General features: G+C 43.4%; 1 protein-coding gene across 1 annotated transcript in view; it reads right to left on the bottom strand.

Moving 5' to 3' along the window:
- Nucleotides 1-20,154, bottom strand: part of ntng2b (netrin g2b) — a 124,493-nt gene extending 104,339 nt beyond the window's left edge. The window contains exons 1-2 of the mRNA XM_015943031.3: nt 19,770-20,154; nt 18,137-18,830 (exon numbers count right to left, since the gene is read on the bottom strand). Of these exons, the coding sequence (XP_015798517.1) occupies nt 18,137-18,355 (219 nt within the window). The 5' untranslated portion in view covers nt 18,356-18,830; nt 19,770-20,154. The remainder of the gene's footprint in view (nt 1-18,136; nt 18,831-19,769) is intronic.
- Between the last annotated feature and the right edge of the window lie 470 nt (nt 20,155-20,624).

The following is a 20,624-nucleotide window of genomic DNA, read 5'->3' as shown; positions in this document are numbered from 1 at the left end:
GTATTCATGTCCTCACAGAGCTCGGCTTGGTACGCTGAGAGCATGGAGGAGACATTCAAAGCTCGGACCGAGATGGCGGCAGCCTTGTACGCCCTCTCGTTCAGCGCCGACTGGAAGCGGTCCGCCTTTGCAGGGAGAGCGGGAGGCCTGGAGGAAGTTGCCGAGAGCCGTGGGTGCAGGTGGGCTGCAACCAGCGGTTCCATCGGCGGCATGCGAAGCATGCCAGCCCTCTCCATCCCCTCGAAGTCCAGCGAGGAGGCTCCTTGGACCGGAGACCTTGAGCTGAAAGGGTGTTTGTCCCAGGAGGACCTCACTTCTTGGAGAAGCTCCGGGAAGGCGGGAAGGAGGGGCTTTGCCGCCCTTGTGGCCTGAGGCAGCTTCTTACCCTCGTAGCGGGACCTGACAGCCTCAGTGACCACGGTGGGCCAAGGGATGTTGAGCCTGGTCGCAGCGCGTCGGCAGACTGACTGCATGTCCAGGTGGGCGGCCGGAGAAGCCGCTCCATCCCTGGGAGAGGACGGAAAGCTAGGCATGGAGGCCTGAGCGACGGGGAGAAAGACGTCGTCATCCTCGTCCTCCTCTGAAATGAGGAGTTCCGAGGTGTCCTCGTCGTCTCCGTAGTCCAACTCCAACACGTCCTCGACGGGGTGGCTCGGACCGGCCAGTTCGAGCTGTGAGCCCCAGCTGAGTTCGGCACACGGTTCCGGCTCCGGGAGGGCATGTTCGCTGGCGTCCCCAGGCGGTGGCCCAGGGGCCGGCAGGCAAGGGTCCTTCCCCGACAGGCTAGCTTGGCGCGCTAGCCGCCGGCGAAGGCTCTTCAGGGTGAAGCAGGCACAGTTCTCACATGACCCGGGGACTTCCAATGCCAGCTGGGCGTGTTCCAGCCCGAGGCAGCTCGAGCAGACCTTGTGCGGGTCTTTGCTTGAGATTTTGTTCCCACAGGTACAGAGGCGAGCTCCTGAGCCATCGACTCCTCTGGTAGGAGGAGCGGCTTCCATGTTGGCTAACTGGTGTGTTAGCACAGAACGAACAGATGCACTGGAGTGTGAAGCTGCTCGTTATGCCCCGAACCTATGGTGAAGGTCAGGACAGAAGGACGGTAAGTTAACGTTCGGCGACGGAGAGAATATTAGAAGGCTCCGTCTGTGAACAGTTGAGCTAACTTACCTCAGAGATAAGCGACCACCGAAGCGAGAAGAGGTGATTGAATAGTGCGTGCGTTGGGACGCTTGCTACTTATAGTAGCATGGGGACGCGTACGTCACGGTCACTGGCCAATCAGGATTGGCGTATTGAGATAAGTGCTTCTGAGGAATCCGCGGAGGGGCGTATCCCATAGTGAGACATCGAAACGAATGTTAAGAAAGAGAACTACGACAAGCCAGTAACTATGCGATGTAGCAGTGGAAAATAGCTTGGATTTTCATTATTTTTTAGTGCAGTCGGTTTCTGACCAAGTCCTCCAAACACTTCTCCTCCAGCTTCACTGGCTGCCAGTCAACTCCAGGGTTCATTTCAAGATCCTGGTTCTGGTCTATAGGGCCTTACATGGACAAGCACCATCTTACATTGGTGATCTTCTTAGTCCCTACACCCCCAGCAGGTCCCTGAGGTCCAGTGATCAAAGCCTACTGGTTGTGCAGCACCAGGCTAAAGACCAAAGGTGACAGATCATTTGCTGCTGTGGCCCCCAGACTCTGGAACTCTCTCCCCCTGAGCCTGAGATCAGTGGACTCAGTGGTCTCCTTTAAAACGCAGCTGAAGACTCACCTGTTCAAGCTGGCTTTTGCATGACCTTCTTCACCACTCTCTCTTTATTCTGCTCTCCCCACCTATTCCACCTTCCCCAGGATCCACTGATTTCCCTCTTTCCTATTCACTCTCTCTCTTTCTTAACATTTTTTCTTTTAAATCACAATTGCCTATTTTTTGCTCATTTTAAATATATTTCTAAACACTTTCTAAATACTTTTTATATTTTTACATTTTTTTTGTTTTTGGGAAGTGCCTCGTGATTTTTATCTTGAGAGGCGCTATAGAAATGATATTTTCTTCTTCTTCATCATGTTTTTTTTCAAGCAAGGTTAACTAATTAGATTTTACAGAATACTGACAATAAGATAAACTAGATAATCAGAATTAGCTGGATAATTGTTCTGATATTTAAACCTAATGAATCTGACCAAAAGTCAACCTGAAATTTGTATGTGTTGTAAATAAACCTACAGCAGCAGCTAAAAGTCAATCAATTACTAAATCTTCAGTTTTTGACGGTGTTATGAGCTAAACTGAAAGAGTTTTGTAGTTTTTGTTTCAAGAGAATTAAAAGTTCTATTTAATCAAATAACTCCATGAAGACATTGGAGGACAAATCTAGACTAGAAAGAGTTTTAACGAAGATTAAACCCATCGTTAATCTTGAATGAGAATAAAAATATCTGTTTACAGGTTCACAGGTGAAACTTGAAACATGAGAACACGGTGCACAAGTCCATTTATTTCAGTCATTTAGCGTGTGTGTATTTTAATTTGTGTTTTTATGCTGTCTTAATATCATGTCCTGGTAATTGTAAAGCACATTGAATTGCCTCTGTGATTCAAATGGGCTCTACAAATAAAGCTGCCTTGCCTTGCCTAGACTGAGAGACCATCTAAAGGCTCAGGAACTCTTTGCAGGTGTTTGGGATCCATTAGCTGATTAGAGTGTGACCCTTTGAGTCTAGAATATTGAAACTTTTCACAATATTCAGATTGTCTGAGATAATGAATGTAGGGTTTTCATTGGCTGTAAGCCAAAATCACCATTATTACAGAAAATAAAAGGCTTGAAATATTTGGCTTTGCACGAAATGAGTCCGTCTGATATATTAATTTCACCTTTAAGTTCAGTTACTGGAATAAATGAACTTTTGCACCATTTTCACATTTTTTTGTTTCACTTGTAACTGGCTATGTAACCAAAAAACATTAGTAATTCATGCTGTGAGATTTTTATTTGAATAAAAACAGTTTTGTGTAAGAAAGAAAACTAAACTCAATCAGGAGGAGAAGGTAGAACAGATGCTTGAATTAGCTCCATTTGTAGAAATACAGACAACAAGCATGAAATGATTCATTGGCTTCTGAAATGTTTAACAGCCCTTCAATTCCACATCATTCATTCATCACAAGATATATTATATTTATTGTATTATATCATATATATTATATTTGTCTAGTAATCAGAAGGTTGCATGTTCGATCCCGGCTCCGGACAGAGAATTCTGCTGTTGTGTCCTTGGGCAAGACACTTAACCATCCTTGCCTGCTGGTGGTGGTCGGAGGGACCGGTGGCGCCTGTGCTCGGCAGCCTCGCCTCTGTCAGTGCGCCCCAGGGCAGCTGTGGCTATCATAGCTCATCACCATCAGTGAGTGAGTGTGTGTGAATGGATGAATGACACACTGTAGTGTAAAGCGCTTTGGAGTCCTTACTCTGAGAGGAGCTATACAAGTGCGGGTTATTTATCATTAAAACAAATAGTATATTTGTGGCTCTGATTATGCAGACTCTGGGCAAATTTGCACTAAACAGATCCTCAATTTTCCTCAAAAAATTCCAGTTATTCTAATTATTCTATAATCAAATTAGCTTAACTCCAGCACTTCACCAAAAATGAGTTGTGAGTCGATTCAGATAAACTGATAAAGTATTAACAAACCGTAATACTGAAACCACGTTTAGTACCATTTGACATTTCAGAAACTTTAAAGTAATTTCTCTCCTAATGTGTTGTTTGATGCACCAAGTGAACCCCTGCAGGGCTGTAAATAGCTAGCATTTGGATAATTGATGGAAAATGGCGTCGGAAGTCAGCAGAACGCTTTGACACGCTCAACCCAACGCACACGCCTGCTAATGAGCTTTCCACAGATCTGTTTGCGATGCAACTTTTGCATGGAGATACGAGTGTTGTAACATGCTGAGCATATAGATGGGGGTGTGGATTATAATGTGGGATTGGTCAAAGAAGTTCAAACTTTGCTCTGTTTTTGCTGCAACCATCAGAGCTTCTAACTCTTTGGTGCTCTTAACGGCTCGTGGTCGATATTCAGAAAGATCTGAGTGGAGTATCTCATGAAACAGCAGTTTCTTCTATATGATGTAAGCTCTAGCGCGAATGCAATGCCGGATTATATTGACATCCTGTGCAGTCATAGATCATGTGTCTCAGTTTCTTTGCAGACGTTCACTTTGTCACATCCAGGGATCGGCGAGCCCGCAGCAGCATCTCTCGGTCTGTTCCACGGAACGAAAGGCACTCAGGAGCCATTCTAGTGATGTAATACCCAAAAACTAAAACTTAGAATGCTGCAAGAGTGAGATTATAAATCATCAGATTTATGGAGACGATGCACATTTGAGAAAACTCAAAACAAAAGCAAGCGCTGAGCTGGCGCTGAGGGAAGCGCTGAAACATTGTGCGGGTTTGTAAGGCATGTAAAGACTCCGCTGTGAATCGACAACAGCTTCATCCCACAAACTGCAGATAATCTATCTCACCCCGCGCTGCCGCTACATAGCAGGGTTGTTTACTATCTGATAACCTAATTATCCCTATTGCAGCAACTCAGATAGAGATCACTGTCAGCACAAACACACTTAGGATGATAATCTACCGCGCTGGTGAACGACTGCACCCAGACGAGGTAATTAGAATTGGATGGAGGTTTTTTTTTCCCTCTTTGGAGGTTGGAGTAAGTAGAACACGAGGCCCAGCTGGTGCTCTCCCAACCTGGGTCCAGACATGTTTACACACATGGATGGAGAGATTAGTGGACTGTTGTTCTGGGGGAGGTGATTCTTGACCTACAAATCTTACTGAAAATGTCACTCTGTCCCAGACAAAGTGCAAACTCCTCTTAACGCTAGCTTGTGTAGAAGTACACAAAGGCTTTGTGAGCAACCAAATTCATAACGACACAAGAAATCAATGCAAGAGATCCGTTTTTACACCCTGTCACGTATGGGCTGAGTGTGTACGTTAAAAGAACCACATTTAGCATCAATTTTAAACCCTAAAAGCTTGAATATAACATCTCCCCTGCCTTGTTTTAGATTCTAATGGAGTTTTATAGCATCAGATGACTATGTACACCTAAATATATTAGGAAATTCTACAGTTGAACACACACCATTAAGCTTTAGTATTCAAATGTAACAATCTGGATATCATTGGTGTATATTTTTTACCAAGTGCAGTAGATAAGTGCAACAGATATTGTTGCTAATTAGATGTATTTCAATAACTTCCCTTTTCTGTCTTACACACAGTCAACAACTCACAGGGTTCTAGAGAAGGAACCGTTATCTGGATGATCCCAAACCCTCCGTGTCCACATCCAGAGTAGAAAAAAAGGGAAAAGGGAATGTCGTTCCAGCACCTCATATTAAGGCCAAAAAATGTAGTAATTCAGGAAAATCATAGGGAAAGAGGAAGGAAAGTAAAAAAGAAACACTTTTTCAGACACGTCTATAAATAAGTCTCCTTTCCTCTTGCCACCCCCCACCACCTTTCAAAGCAGGTAAGGTCAGTGCCACAAATCTTTCATGTGATTGGAGAAGCAAACAAAAGCACACAAAGGATCTCTTGTCAACATTTGCTATGAAATACATTATGCTCTCTGTTCTCATGAACCACGTTTCATCCGGCGCTCATGTTTTTACCTCAAAAGTAGGCGGGGCCGTTATTGAGATAAAAAAGTGATGTAAAACTGATCCCTTTCTGTTTGTTTAAAATGAGGGAGTACAACTCTAAACTTACTCATTTGTCACATGGGACCTGGTGCCTGCACGGGAGAACATGCAGACTCTATGCAGGAAGTCTGTGCTGGGATTTGAACCTGTGGCCTTTTTACTGCAAGGCAATGGTGCAATTAACTGTTCCACTGTGCAACCTCCAAACTTCAAACTTAAACTGGAACAAGCCAGGAATGGCAATTTGAGTCATTTGGCTTCAGCTTCTACACTGTTGCCATCTTCTATACAGTCTATTTGTGAAACCTGGCAGGAGAAGGCCAAGATAAGGAGAACCCACATCTAACATCTCAGGGTCAATTTAATTATAAAATAGTAGAATTTGTTTAAAGGAGACATATTATATGATTTTTTCTCAAATTATTATAATCCTTTGGTCTATTAAAAACTTGTTCATGAAATTCTTGTCACTAAATCCCTCACACGTCAGCAGTTTTAGTCTTGGCATCGTCAGTATCTTCCAGAATGAGCCGTTTCAGGGCTCTGTCACTTTGAGAAAACAAGCTGGAGCTGGCCACGCCTACCCATGCCCTGCCCACACTGCTATAAGCTGAGAAGCTCGATATCCGTTATTTTAGGTACATTCTTCCTAAAACCAAACACTGACAGGAAAAACTGGGATGGGTTTTTTTTCATGTTTGGAGTGTTTATGGAGGCAGTAGAGATCCAAGTGGCAGCACAAAGGGATGCAAAAGGTGAGTTTTGTATAATGTGTTCCCTTTAACTGTGGATTTTCTGTCAGCGTACAAACAGAACCCAGACAGTTGATTTGAGGGACCAATACAGTCTTACCATTAATGGGATTTTGAGACATTAGATAGTTAAATCTAGGCAGGCCACTTCTGGTTTGCTGATTTAAAATGGAATAAAGCTTTACTCATAACATTGTGGTAAAAAAGTCTATTTTTAATGTTACGTGGAGCTCAGTGTGGTCAAATTAAGGTTGTATTTTGCAGTCGGTCCCTTTTAGTCCCTTTCTTAGACCTGTTATGGCATCAGGTTAAGCATGTTCCTCCGCATCGGTTCGCCCTGACCTCTTATAGCCCTTCAGGTCTCGCTGCAGTAGAGGAGATATGTATAGTATTAGAAGCTGGATGATTTTTATCCCCCACAAGAGCCTTACACGAGGTCACGCTAAGCCCTTTGTGTGCCCTGTCCTCCTTATCCCACTTCACCGATTGCCACTATGAAGACCTAGTTCCAGCACATCCATGCCAGGATACGCGCCTCCTCCTGCAAACACACTCCCTCTCTCACAAACACTCAGATCCTAGGTTAATGCTGTGGCAGGTGGCCCACACTGCTAAGCCCCTCCAGCTATTATCCTCGCTGGGCTTCTGTCTCCACGACAACAGCCGCCATGCTGCCCCAGTGAGGAGTGGATTCCTTGTTTATGGTTGCAGGACAACTACACATTCCTGAACATTAACGTGAAGTTTGGCTCCTGTTTGGTTTAAGAACGCTGACTGAGGTGTCTCGTCAGGATCTGGGATTGTGAAACTGTGGCTAAAAATACGATTGCTCCCTCTGATCTCCTAACCATCACACTTGCAGTCGTCGAAGTAAGTTAGAGCTCATTTTGACCACTGAAACAACAAAAATAAAAAATAATACTTATATGCATTTACACGCATTCTGCTTTTCTCGCCCTCTACATCTCCTGTGCTGTCTGCTTCTCTTTTCACCTCCTTATTTCTCCTTCAACTTTCAGAAGTTTCTGTTTCATATTGGCGGCAGGGGGAATAAAGGCAGGACACACAACACATTTTATTATGTTTTGAAGACACATCAAATAGAGTGACCTTCCCATTAAAAAGGCCACCGAAGGGAAGAGGAGGAGATATTGCTTTTTCACTTATAAGCTTTTTTCATCATACTGGAGGTTTTAGGTGGGAAGAATGAAGGCGGTTCAGCTCTGTCTGCATGCTGCTTACAGTAGATACAGTGGGATCCAAATGTTTGGGTGCCTCCAAATAACAATTCAGTCAGTAAAAGAGTGAAAGATTGAATTTTTTATTTATTTTAAGAAAGATTTGTTTTGTTCATGAAGGGAGAAAACATAGAAATGTAGAGCCGGCGTCTGAAAATCTGAAGAAGTCAAATCAGAAATTCAGGGTCTGTGGCCCTATTGGTGTGGGATTTCACTTATGTGGAAGATATGAGAGGGATATTAAGTTCAATTTGTTGGTAAACATGCATGCAGCGCTTACTTTCAACGCCCAAATTTGCTCAGTTGTTGGGACTACAATGGCAAATCTGTACAACAAGCTAGCTTAACAACGTTCTATATAAGCTAGCTTGTATAGCTATAAATATTTTGTGATGATTAAAAACAAATGAAAAAAACAAATGAAAAAAAATATATATATATATAACGAAGTGGACACTCTCACATTTGTCACAGCTCGATCCGAAACCAACAACTGGTTCATCCAATTGCCGGTCTCACTGAATCGCTACTTCCCTGGGTCTTCTGTTCATTGCTCACTGGCGTATTCAGCAACAGAACACCATGGCTGGGAGAGGTTCTGTGCTCAGTAACACCAGAGAAGGAGAACCCGCCGGCTGCTACCACTTCAACTTCAGAACAAACTACCAGAGTCCCAAAAATAAAAGCACTATTTGAAGTCACGGACAACAACAGCGACTCATCTACTCTGGCTATGTGCATTTCAGTATCAGGCGGATGCGGCCCTGGGATGGTAGATGAACAACGTGATCGTATCTGTGTTTAAAAGGTAGCTCTTTTTTCAGATGTGCTATTGCAGCTTTAACCCTCTGGAGGCAGGTGTTGCAGATTTTCTACGTTAAAACCTACCTACCTGGTTACTCCACATATGTATTTCATGAGCATTTTTTTACTCAGAAGTGCCCCTGCAGGACTTAGTTGTTCGTCCTTCTTTCAAAGTTTATTTTGAGCCCGAGAGGGTGAACTGGCACTAAGAAGGAAGCCCACATTTCCCCAGTCCTGGCTGCTCTTCAATGGCTTCTGGGGCTTCTGGTAAATTTAGTGATTTTAAAATGATTTTATTTGTACAGAAGGCTTTGCATGGTGCTTGTCCTTCTTGTCTGTCGGATTAGCTACACCTTTATATTCCACTACAGGGCCTTCTTTATGCTGTAGCGCTAGAGGCCCTTACATCACGTCTGATGGGGATCGCGCTCTTCCGATCGTGGCAGCCAAACTTTAGATTCCTCTACTAATGATGGTTAGGCAGGCTCCGTCTCTTTTGATTTTTAAGATTAGGTTGAAGATACATTTTTACTGAAATGCTTTAAATCATATTGAGAATGTGACAGATGTGTTTTATCGTTTTCTTTTTGTTGTAAATTATGGATTATAAGTGTTTTAGATGGTCTTTAACTGTTTTAAGGTGATTTGTAGCTTCTTCAAAGCACAACCAGGAAGTACAAAAATGGTGCAACCACCATGCCAGAAACGCAAGCAAAAACACAAAATAAAGTCCACAAGGTATAAAGGCAGACTGGGCAGTTTTGGCCTGTTTTAGCACCCCCTAGCCTCTGTTTAGAAGAAACAAAAGCAAGACTTGTCTCCTCAGTCAGTGTTATTACATGTGCGCTGACTGATATCTAAGTCGATCCAGGTCAATTTAATTGTAAGAAGCTGGGAGTCTTTATCCTAGTTTACATGCGCATCAGAAAACCAGCTTCTTAAATAGAGTTCGTTCCACTCCGGTACAGTAGGTGGCGACATGACCCTTTTCATAGCTTATAGCAACAAAAGCAGTAAACAGAGGCTGGCGGGAGATGGAATTGAAACAGGACATGCACAATGGATGAAGGGATCCTCAACAACAACGCTGCACCACAGCTCACTTGGTACGTACTGTCCTGTTTTATGGTGTTGTGTTGTCAGGAGACCGCTTCCGCAGTCTTGTCACTTCCGGGACATGAGCATCCTACCGGATTAGTTCGGTTGATACATTTCGATGCAGAATGTACTCACATTGCTACCACATCATCTGGGTGCTTCAGCTCGATTAAGACCAGTTCACCTTCAGCCGGACTTAACACGTTTATATGCAATTAAATAAATCGACGTGAGTCTTTTTGGGCAAAACTTTGGTTTTCTGATGTGCATGTAAACGCGCTGATTGTGTGTTTGTCTTTTTAACAACTTAACCTAACAGCTCAAATGTCACCTCATCCTTCATTAGTGTCTACAACTCATCACTAAATAAAGCAAATCAGCCGTGTTCATGATCTAAAACATGCAGGAAACGTGCTGGAAGCAGACGACAGCTCCAGCTATGTCAGCTCAATGTTTTTCTAAGTCCAACAGAGCAAACCGACACTCTGAAGTTGCAAGTGTGGTATTCACAGACGGTGGTGGGGGGCTGAGGGTTATTTCAGGAACCCTTTTTGCTAGGGCATTCAATTCCAGGCCTGGAGGGCCGGTATCCATCACATTTTAGTTTTAACTCTGATTCAACACACCTGATTTCAATCAGCAGGTGATTAACAGGCTTCTGCAGAGCCTGATGAGCTGCTGCACAGGTGATTCAACCACAGAATTAAGTGGCGTGTTGGATACCGGCCGTCCATGAATTGACCCTGGCTATAAAGGGTTATTTTAGCACATAAAGGCTCAAGAAATTATTTAAAGTTATGAAAAGCTGAATAATTTTCCTTTAAAATCACAAAACTAGATTAATAGGTGAAAGATAGATATTCATCAAGAAAAGTCAGAAATGATAAAAGAGCCAAGCACACCTGCTAACTCTAGAGACTCTCTGGTTGTATATTATTACCATTATAAACATTACTGGGTTACCTTGTGTCTTTCTGGAAATTACGAAGATATTTTAAAAGGTTGAGATATTTCTCAGTGCTTGGTAGTCATTGTCTCTGCATAACTGCTCAACTTTCTGAAAGTTCATGATGATGGACGCATGAAAAGCAGGAGAAAGCGGTGAGAGGGTGTTGACGTATGCACCGCTAGTTCCTTTATTTCAAATGCAATAGGGAAACAGAGAATTAACAAAACAGTATTTGCTTAAAGTTCTGTTGTGCTGCACAAAAAGGAGCCATCAGAAGAAACTCCACTGTTACACCATAAAAGTGACACCAACCCAATTAGGTTGAAATTGATAAAGTTTATTATAAGATAAACTTCTTTTGTTTTTAAAAAGAATAGCCTTGTATGACTGTTAGCTATAGAGGGTGTTCAGCCATACTCCTGAATTTGTGCTGCAGCTCGTGGCAAAGGGAACAATTCACTCATCAAGAGGAGAATGGCTTCAAATCAGCACCAACAAATTCTAGCAGCAAACACGACACCATCTGTAAAAAGGCTGGATCCAAGCAAACAGAGGCAAAGCAAACAGCAGAACTCAGCTATTAGAGCAGAACTGATCATAAATAAAACATTTTTACTGCACACATGTTGTTGTGCTCAAGTATTTAGTTTAGGTCTCAAGAACAAAGGTTTACTTTTAGAATCTAATGCGCTAATCAAACCACTACTCTTGCGTTGCTATCATTTTAAAGATGTTTCAAATCTTTGCTAAACAACTTTCCTATGAAAACAGAGTTCTTGGAGTCTGAGAAAGCATCACCATTTAGATCTTTGCAAGAAATATGTGCTGACGACAGAAGGGGATAGTGATCGAAATGCAAAAGAGAGGCTAAATTGTGCAAATAACTGACTAAATGTAAGCATTTTGTGACTAAATTATGTAAAGCACTGAACACCTGATGTGTAAATGTTAAAGCTGGTTCAGCTACACCAGAAGGTCCTGGCCACACATAAAAAGTTTCATAAAGTGTGTTCCACTTAAGCGAGACTGGGCTAGGGTTAAGACGTGTGTGTGTGTGTGTGTGTGTGTGTGTGTGTGTGTGTGTGTGTGTGTGTGTGTGTGTGTGTGTGTGTGTGTGTCGCATGATGTCATCATGGAGAGAAGGAGGCGATTTTAACATTTAAACGGCTCTCCCTCTCCTACAGGAAGAATCTGAAAGCCACGCCTCATACTGCACACATACATCAATTGCCTTGTAGCGCTAACGGAGGGCCGCTGCTGTAGCATGTTTTCAACATGTTCCCGCTCAGACGCCCGTCATTCTAACTTCTGAATTATCTCCTCAGTCTTCATCGGGTTCTGCATCTAAAACCAGCAGGAATCCCACCCCTACTAACGCCACAACAAGCTAAAACAGTAGTCTGATGTAACGTAAGGTTGAACGCTACATCAGACTGGGAACTGGAGCCAATTCTTGTGGATTGTCAGCTCCCTCGTGTGATGCACATATCTACTGGTCAATGCTCTGAGCTCTTGTAAATGATTTGTTTTGCTGCAGAGCTCAGAGGAAATATAAATTATGAAAGATTATCTGCTTTATATTATAGAAATGGGTTAGATAGTGAGTTACTTTTGAAGTTTTATACTACGTCCCCCGCAGTTAGGCAGTTTAATTCAAATCTGACAATTTCATGACTAACAAATGTCCAAATGATTATGAAAAGTCAGCTTTTAAAGTATGTTACATGCAGTATTTATTTAACCAACAAAGCAGGGTCCTTAAACTTGTTCTTTGGGCCTTTTTGTATAATTTTACTTTGAAAACGTAAAAAATAAAACAAGACAATCTTCCCCAAACCCTAAAAACTCAATTTCATCTCAAGGTTTTGAAAATGAGGTCATCATTTGCTAATCAGTCAGTCAAAACCTTTCCCTGCCACTGCAGGTGTGTGTAAGTCAAGAACGGGGACGTGATTACATAAAATATACCAGGTTCTGCTTTAATTACCTGGGAAAAAAGTGTTTAACCGTTATCGGCAAAATGCTGGTACGAAGCAGCAGTTGGGGAGTGTAAAATGCATCTTAGGTGTTCGTTTGTGTGGGCAGGTGTTGTTTGTGTGTGTGTGTGTGTGTGTGTGTGTGTGTGTGTGTGTGTGTGTGTGTGTGTGTGTGTGTGTGTGTGTGTGTGTGTGTGTGTGTGTGTGTGTGTGTGTGTGTGTGTGTGTGCTTGCAGGAAGAGAAATGTTTACTGTAGGCATGTGTGATTGTGCTGGGGGAGGAGAGAAGGAGTGCAGAACGGAGACATCCTGCTGCTCCAAAGCAGCAGCTGAGCTCATCCTGCTAAAGTCTCCACAGTTGGACCTGGACGCGTTATTTCATGAACTTAACTTGGAACTCAGGGACCGCAAATACACGGGGAGATACATCAGGAGGACTCGCTGTTTTATTTTTTGGGGTGGGGTGGGGGTGTGGGGGTGGGGGGGGGGGGCACTCAGCAGCTGAATTCAAGGAAAAGCTTCTATAATTTATTGATGTTGTTCAGTCCAAACCAAACACAAAGGAGGGAAGAAAGGAAAGGAGAAGGTCTATAAGTTTTAAAACAACTGAGATCTGGGTTGTGTAACAGGTTATTACATTATTTCTTCACTCCGTGCATCTGAAGGGTGCTCCACATTCAGCAGTGCTGCTTTAAGTTTTTATTTTAATCAATGTAATACAGCTAGCTGCACTCACATTTTTTTATAGGTGAGTGTGATTCCTGGTAAAACATGGTGTCGAATACAAAACATCACCTACAACAGCAGCCGGTAGCAGAGCATCAGCTTTACGGGTTGTGGCTAATCAGGACTCAAGTCCCATTAGGATATTTTAACCAGACAGGGTCCACTTCACATCCACAGTGCTGTGAGAACGTACCTGCACCCAAATGTTGAGGATCAGCAAACCTATTTCAACATAAGACGAAGACAACCTGAGTAATTTCAAAGTGCAGGTTTCATTTATAACCTGGGAAATCTTGGAGGGGCTCGGAGTAGAGCTGCTTCTCCCACAGAATTGATCGATGGGGAAGGAGTTTTATGGTAAATTCCCTTATTGTGACATCACAATAAGGGACTTTTTGAAATGGTATGTAGAAGCAAAAGATTTCTGAAAATCACACACTGAGACAATAGGTGGACGTTCTTAGACATGTTTATAGAGGCAGTGGAGACCCACGTGGCACTCAATCACTGGGCTTTACAGCACGCACTTAGCAATACGTTATGTCACATTACAGGGTAAGATTATCACTTTAATGGATATCTCAAAAGTTCATACCTAAGTCCTAAAAAGGGGAAAATTCATCATTGCAGCTTTGAGGTCAAAGGTCAAATATTCTCCTTTAGAACTTTCTGATGAAGAGGAGAATTTATGGTTCTTTAGATCTCAGCAAATTGTCCAGGTTGTGAAGCTGCAATGCAGTCCCAGACCATCGCACAGCCACCACAACAGGTGTGTTTCCACTATAATGAAACTTCATGGTAATTTTACCAGAACAGGTGTGTTTCTCCACCTAAGCACGTCGACCAAAAGGAACATTTTCTGGAACCAATGGAGTGCCTGAACTGGGATAGATAGTGGGATAGTGGCCCGGTGGAGTTGGTGAGCAAAACTTTGTTACCTCACGCTGATTGGTTGTAACTCAGTAGGAAATGATATTGGCTGATCCCACAAATTAGGGATGTCTTATTTTATCGACCGATGCATGGCATTAAAGTGTCAAATAGGGAAGTAACTGTATCACTTTTTGACACAACTTTGAAGTACCATGTACATAATATAAAAGAACATTCTTCAGCTACTTCTCTCACTCAAAATGTCTAAATACGGCAGATTTGAGATTTAGTTTTTGGGATGTTTTTGTTTGTTTAGCTCAACCAGCCTAAATGTGTGTCATATTTTGCACAGACATTGTTTAAAGTATGTGTGATAGGAGGGTTCGATGTGGTGTGAATCACCTAAAATGATTCCATGAGGGGGGACCCTCATATATTGGTATTGGTTTATAGTGTCAGAAATGAACAGTCAGACTATACCGGCATTTCGGATGTCAGTAAAAATAAAAATAAAGACCTGATATTGAACTTCCCCGGTTTAAATAAGTGTATTTTAGTTAAATCGTCAATGCAACAACAGCTGTGTTGTTGCATTGGTAAGAAAACTGCCGTTAACAACTCAAAAAGAAGAAGAAGAAGAAAGAAACCGTTATTATAATGGACACACAAGCGTTTTTGGAGGACCTTGTTCTTATTTTCTCAAGTATCTTATTTTTAAGCCAGAAAATTAAAGGCATAAATAAACAGCAGGAATTAAATTTCCTGGAAATCTTCACCTGAACAGTTTGAGCACTAAATCTTTCACACTTATAAACATCCAAAAGTGCTTGTTGTTTGTCTTCGGCGCACATTCCCTCTCCTTTTCACACAGCTATCTATCAGTCCTGCGTTCCTGATTGGTGAGACACGGTGGTTTGTTAAGTCCACCTCAGGCTGTTTAAATCCCTGCGGCCAATCCCTCTTAGTATCACCTCAGCGAAGGATAAATCTCACTTAAAACTACCCTCCTGTTCTGCCAACACATCTAAACACTCTCAGATCACTTTCAACTGTGTCCTAATGGGAACGCCAGCCACACCATTACATCACTGCACCCTCCCCCACCTCTCTTGGTTGTACACTCACTCTTACTGAAACTGTCCGCTTCCTCCACTGTAAAAATCGGCTCACGCTGTGTCCAAATTCACCCCAGTTGGGTTTTATTAGGACACTTACCCACCTGGGCTATCTTTCATGCCAAGAAGAGGGAGTCAAAAGTTGACGGATTTAGGTGGCTCTTGCTAAATTTATTTATTTATTTAAATATTCATTTATTTATTTATTTAAATATTTATTTATTTATTTATTTATTTAAATATTTATTTATTTATTTATTTATTGCGATGGCCTTGATGGCCTGGTGCTGGGCAGGGTCTGATGAAGCCGCACTAAGCAGGGGGCATAAATTATGGCCAAAGGCCCAGTCTGGGATGCATTGATCCACGCTACCAGCTGCCATCTTCCTCCCCTTCCTGCATGCTCCCCTTCCGCTGCTGCGCGACTCCTCTCCCTTCTCATGTCTATTTTTAGTGCTGGCTGATTTCTACCTTCTAAAATGGGCAAATGTGTTGTGGAATATCAAGGTGTGTGTGTTTCTTAGACACACTAACACACTCTCTCAGCCAGCTCGTCCACATGTTTCACAAACCCCTGATCGTCCCTGTTAACATCACTACACACACACACACACACACACACACACACACACACACACACACACACACACACACACACACACACACACACCCATTTGCATTCCACTGCTCTCTGTTCTCGGCCTCAAGGGAGACGGTTGATTGAAGGTTTTGGTTCAAAACCAGAAAAAAAAGAAATAAATAAAAACAACACAACAAAGCGAGACAGACACATTTGAATGCTGCTTTTTTTAAACATCAGCTGTGTGTGTACAGCTGTGGAACAGTGATCCAGTTTCATCTGCTTCACCCCTTCCTTGTAGTTATTCGCCAATCTGCGACACACCACCTCATCACCTAATCCTTCCTCAAGCTACAACTGTAACGTGGTTCGGATACAAGACATAAAACTACTGACGCTCCTCGCGCTGCACTTGTGTGACGGTGCCGTCTTTTTAAAAGTGCTGAAAGGCCATGCAACGAAAGACGCCAACGTGCTGGCGATGTTGGCTGTGGAGAAAGGATGCTGCGTTCCCAGGAAACAAGGGAGATAAAAAGAGTAGGAAAACAGCCATCTCTGTGGAGACGGGGAGAAAATTCTACTGTAAACCCAAAAGAGGAGAGGAAAGCTAGAGTAGGCTTCAAAAGTGAGTCGTACCAACACGCTGCCACGCTCCTACTGTAGGGGAAGGGATGGGAGGAAAAATGATTTTGCATATTGTGCTCTTTCTCGAGTCTTATTAGAGATGAGCGGATCTGCACATTGGCAGGTTGTTTTTTTCTTCCTCGTGCCGTTACTTCCTTTTGATTTGTCGGATTGCTGAATGAGTGAATGCAAATGTAAGCCAATTAAAAAAGAGACACAAGATTTCCTGAGAAGCTGCCAGTTTTAAGAGTAAATGGAACAAATGTTCAGTAAGCCATGACCAATATCGGTTTGGGGAAGGAAAAGAGTGGATTTACTTAAGATTAAATAAAGGAGTTCTGAATGCTCAACTGATTGCAAAATAACAGTTAAATTTTAGATGCTGACATCTGACATCCTTCACTTCTTGAGTACATTTCCTTCTTTAAATCCCCAGCGAGTGCACTCAGCAGCCTGGTTAAATCCCCAAAGCCACAAATGACCTGAGAGGAACCAGAACTTTCCACTACAAAGATCCCGTCCGATGAAAAAGTGCTGACTAAGATCAAACTCCTTCCTGTCCCGCCCTCCATCACCGCTCTTTTCCCTCTGTCTCGTCAGCCGTGCAGCACACTCAGGATCTTTGGGACGGAGCGTCGCTAGCCTACCCCTTGTAAGGATGCCCATTAAGAAGCACATCAATATTTCATCATCGCTCACTCAGAAATATAGTTATGGAAGTTTCCAGTCCAGAACCATTAGGGGGCAGATGCCAATACGTTATGGCAGCAACCATTTCTTCACCTCTTACCTTTCCCCTGGCCATCTCTCCTCTCAGGCGGAGAGGTTTCACTCAAGGCAGCAGTGGTTTCCGCTACTAAACAAATCATTAACCATTAGGTATCCAAGGTTTCCTCGTTTAATGACTCCGCATGTCAGCAGGAAGGCTTTTTAAAAGGCAACGAGGGAGAAAATATTTGTCAAATTTCTTTCAAAGCAACAAATCTTAGCTTACTCTGACAATAGCCACCTAATAAACACAAATTGCATGATGGTGTACGATGGAGACAGACTGTGTTAGGAATTTTTGTGAGATTTTTGACTCATAGATGCTAAGGGAAGTCTGGCGCCTTCAGCTGCGGCCATCTCAGCGAGTGGACAGTGGCAGTGGGCCGCTTGTCAAGAGGAGATCTTGTCTCTCACACACGATGAGTCAAATCATGAGTCAAACTTCAAAGAGATGTTGTTTGTTTTTTCATTCAGGAAGCAGGGAGAATCTTAATTAGTCATTTTATTTATTTATTTATTTTATTTTCAGATTACACCTTCATGAGGTGGGATGAGCCTGCAGGCCAAAGAGCATTAAATATTCCTCTGAGACATTTTAACAAGTTTTCCTGCAGCTCACCGTCTTGTGTCCTTGGAGCTTGAAAGGTCCCACTTTGTGCGTTTTAGGTGGAAGTTTAATAAATACATGAGGGTAAGTTTCCTAATCCATGCTAATGCAGACAGCACCTCCACACAGGTCAAAAGAACAATTTCAGACCTGTTCGGGTTTTGTTTTTATCTTTAATGCAATAAATTATTTTGTAGCTTTCACTATTCTGGTTTTATGCATTCTTTTAATAAACATACATTATTTATAACAACTTGCAATAAAAGGAATGCGGGTCCTGAAATGAACTTACCAGGGTACAGAACCTCTCAGGTGGGTTTCCGCAGGTGATTCCTGGCGGGTCCACCTTGATCCTCATGTAGTCTTTCATGGACGCGGGACTGGGCTGACATGCGTAATGCTCCCACACCGAGCCCTCGTCCGTGCTCACCAGGGATTTGCACAGGTCGTACTGGCCCAGGGTGGAGGCCAAACAGCGCAGCAACAACAGAAACACCGCCTGGAGGTGCATGGCAGGCTGGGAGGGGGTCAGTGGAGCGGGGTCCGGGGGCCACAGAGCTCAGAGGGGAGGTAAAGCGCATGGAGCGGTGATCATAAGGTTAGAGTGACAGTTCCCACCACCATGCGACTCTCTAAGAGGGGGGAGTAAACTCGCCTCCGGGTTTTTAAGAAATAAATCTCCCAGATGAAAACGGACAGCAGTAGCTGCAGCTGGGCAAACGCCGGAGACTAAAAGAGAGGGACTGGTTAGTTTGGACGGCTGGCTTTCAGAACAGGAAGGGTGACGGGTGGAGAGGTGGATGCCGTGACAGAACCTGGCTTCGTCATGTGCTTTTACGGTAATGTTTCAGGGGAGTTGGATGGAAAGGGTTCACGCGGATCCATGCCTCGGAGAGTCAAGTCCTTCAGTGGGATGAAAGGCAAGCTGCTGCGTCTTCACGTAGATCCATTAGTCGTCTTAGACCGGCTGACCCCTTTTAACTGTCCTGGAACGATAAACGGGAGGAAGGGGAAATATTTAATGGATTTCTCCACGAGTTATTCTGCAAAGAGAACTTTTAAACATGGATAAGTTTTAAATTTACGCAGCAAAGCCAGGTGATGCGTTTAGAAAGAGAGAAGGAAACGTGTCTGAAAAGTTTTTTGTGACAGTTTAAACTCACCTTTAACATTTAGTGACTGAAGACGGGCTTTTACTCTGAAAAACTGTGTGCTTAAAAACAGAAATGCGCAACTTTGTGCGCCTTAATCCGGTGCGTAAAAACACGTGCTGCTGCCGGGTGCAGCCTGAGTGTGTGCGCGTGCCTGCGCGCGTGTGTGTACGTGCGTATGTGTGAAATGTGTTCCTGCTGCGGAGTGGGTTACATATGTTATGTGGACAGTGGAGGAAATATCAAGGAAATAGATTTTTAGCAACCCCGTTTAATAATCTGAGAGTTAGTATTAAGTCAAAATCCGAGATTTAATGTTTTGATTATGCTTTAAAATATTCCCGGGCTTGTAATATTTCTTAATATTTTGTAAACTTGCAGCAAAACAAACCCTAAAAGTTTTATAGACGAATCATTTCCTTGTTTAAATTATAATTAGATGTTAAAATTAAAACTTAAACAAAGTGGCACAAAAATATTATATTTTCCTAAAGGGATTACAGTCTGTTATAGCAGAGTGAAAAAGTGAACACGCCGCCTCGAGCCGAAGTTTACTTGTCAGGTGAGGTCTCCGGAGCTATTTCCTAGCATCGATTCTTGCAGGAGTGTGTCAGTTTTCCACAGTTTTGCACCGACCGCGCAGCCTTGCTGCCGCTCAACAAACTGTTTAATTTTTACGCATCTTTTGCGTCCTTAAAGCAGCGAAATGAGCCGGGACTCCTTTCTTTAGACTATAAAGCTGCGTGGAAATGCTTAATCAGATAAAGCACTTACTTCTTCGCACGCATCTCTGAGGTCGGTCAGCACTTTGTCCCCCCTGTTTGGTCCAATCACTCCCCTTCGAGCGTCCACTGTCCCCGCTCCCCGCCGCCGTCCTCACTGTACTCCTCTCACCAGGATGCTTTATCCTCGTCCCGCTCGTCCACCGGATACTTTTTGATCACACCGTGGATGGCTGCGCACGATGGATCGGTGTCCTAGATCTGGAAGCGGCCGGTAAAAAAAAGAAATCCAGCACCAGGGAGTATCAAAAGTATAAAATATTGAGTTTCAGGAAAGGCTTGTGCCCGCCCTTATCCCCCCTCTCCTCCTCCTCCTCTTCCCACTTTACAAGCTCGGGTTTACCCGGGATGCTCAAGGGCAGAAAGAAAGGGGGGAGAAAAAAGGCTTTATGGAAAATATATCCCTCCCTCCTCCTCCTCCTCCTCCCTCCCTCTCTGTCTGTTTCTCTCTCTCCCTCCCTTTCTCTCTCTCTCTCTCTCTCTCTCTCTCTCTCTCTCTCTCTCTCTCTCTCTCTCTCTCTCTCTCTCTCTCTCTCTCTCTCTCTCTCTCTCTCTCTCTCTCTCTCAGTTAATGCCGAGGCTAAATCCTTTTACCATCACTTTCAATCACTATCTCAGCTTTTATCTGCTCCAGCCCTGCTGCCTGAACCGGGGCGGTGCAACTTCCCGTGTCCGTCCCTGCTGCTCCAAACTGTTTCCCATCAGGTCCGATCAGATGCACCCCGGCTCGGTTTAAAGGAAACCGGCACCCGGTATCACTGGAGCAACTGTTTAAACGGGAAACTGCTTTAAACACGTCCTCAAATATTCTGTGAGAAATTTCAATGTGACTTCTGGACAGGACTCA

This window comes from Nothobranchius furzeri, chromosome 6 (genome assembly GCF_043380555.1).
Source record: "Nothobranchius furzeri strain GRZ-AD chromosome 6, NfurGRZ-RIMD1, whole genome shotgun sequence".
Classification (NCBI taxonomy): Eukaryota; Metazoa; Chordata; class Actinopteri; order Cyprinodontiformes; family Nothobranchiidae; genus Nothobranchius; species Nothobranchius furzeri.
The sequence above is the reverse complement of the archived record's forward strand: the minus strand, read 5'-3'. Positions and strand labels throughout refer to the sequence as shown.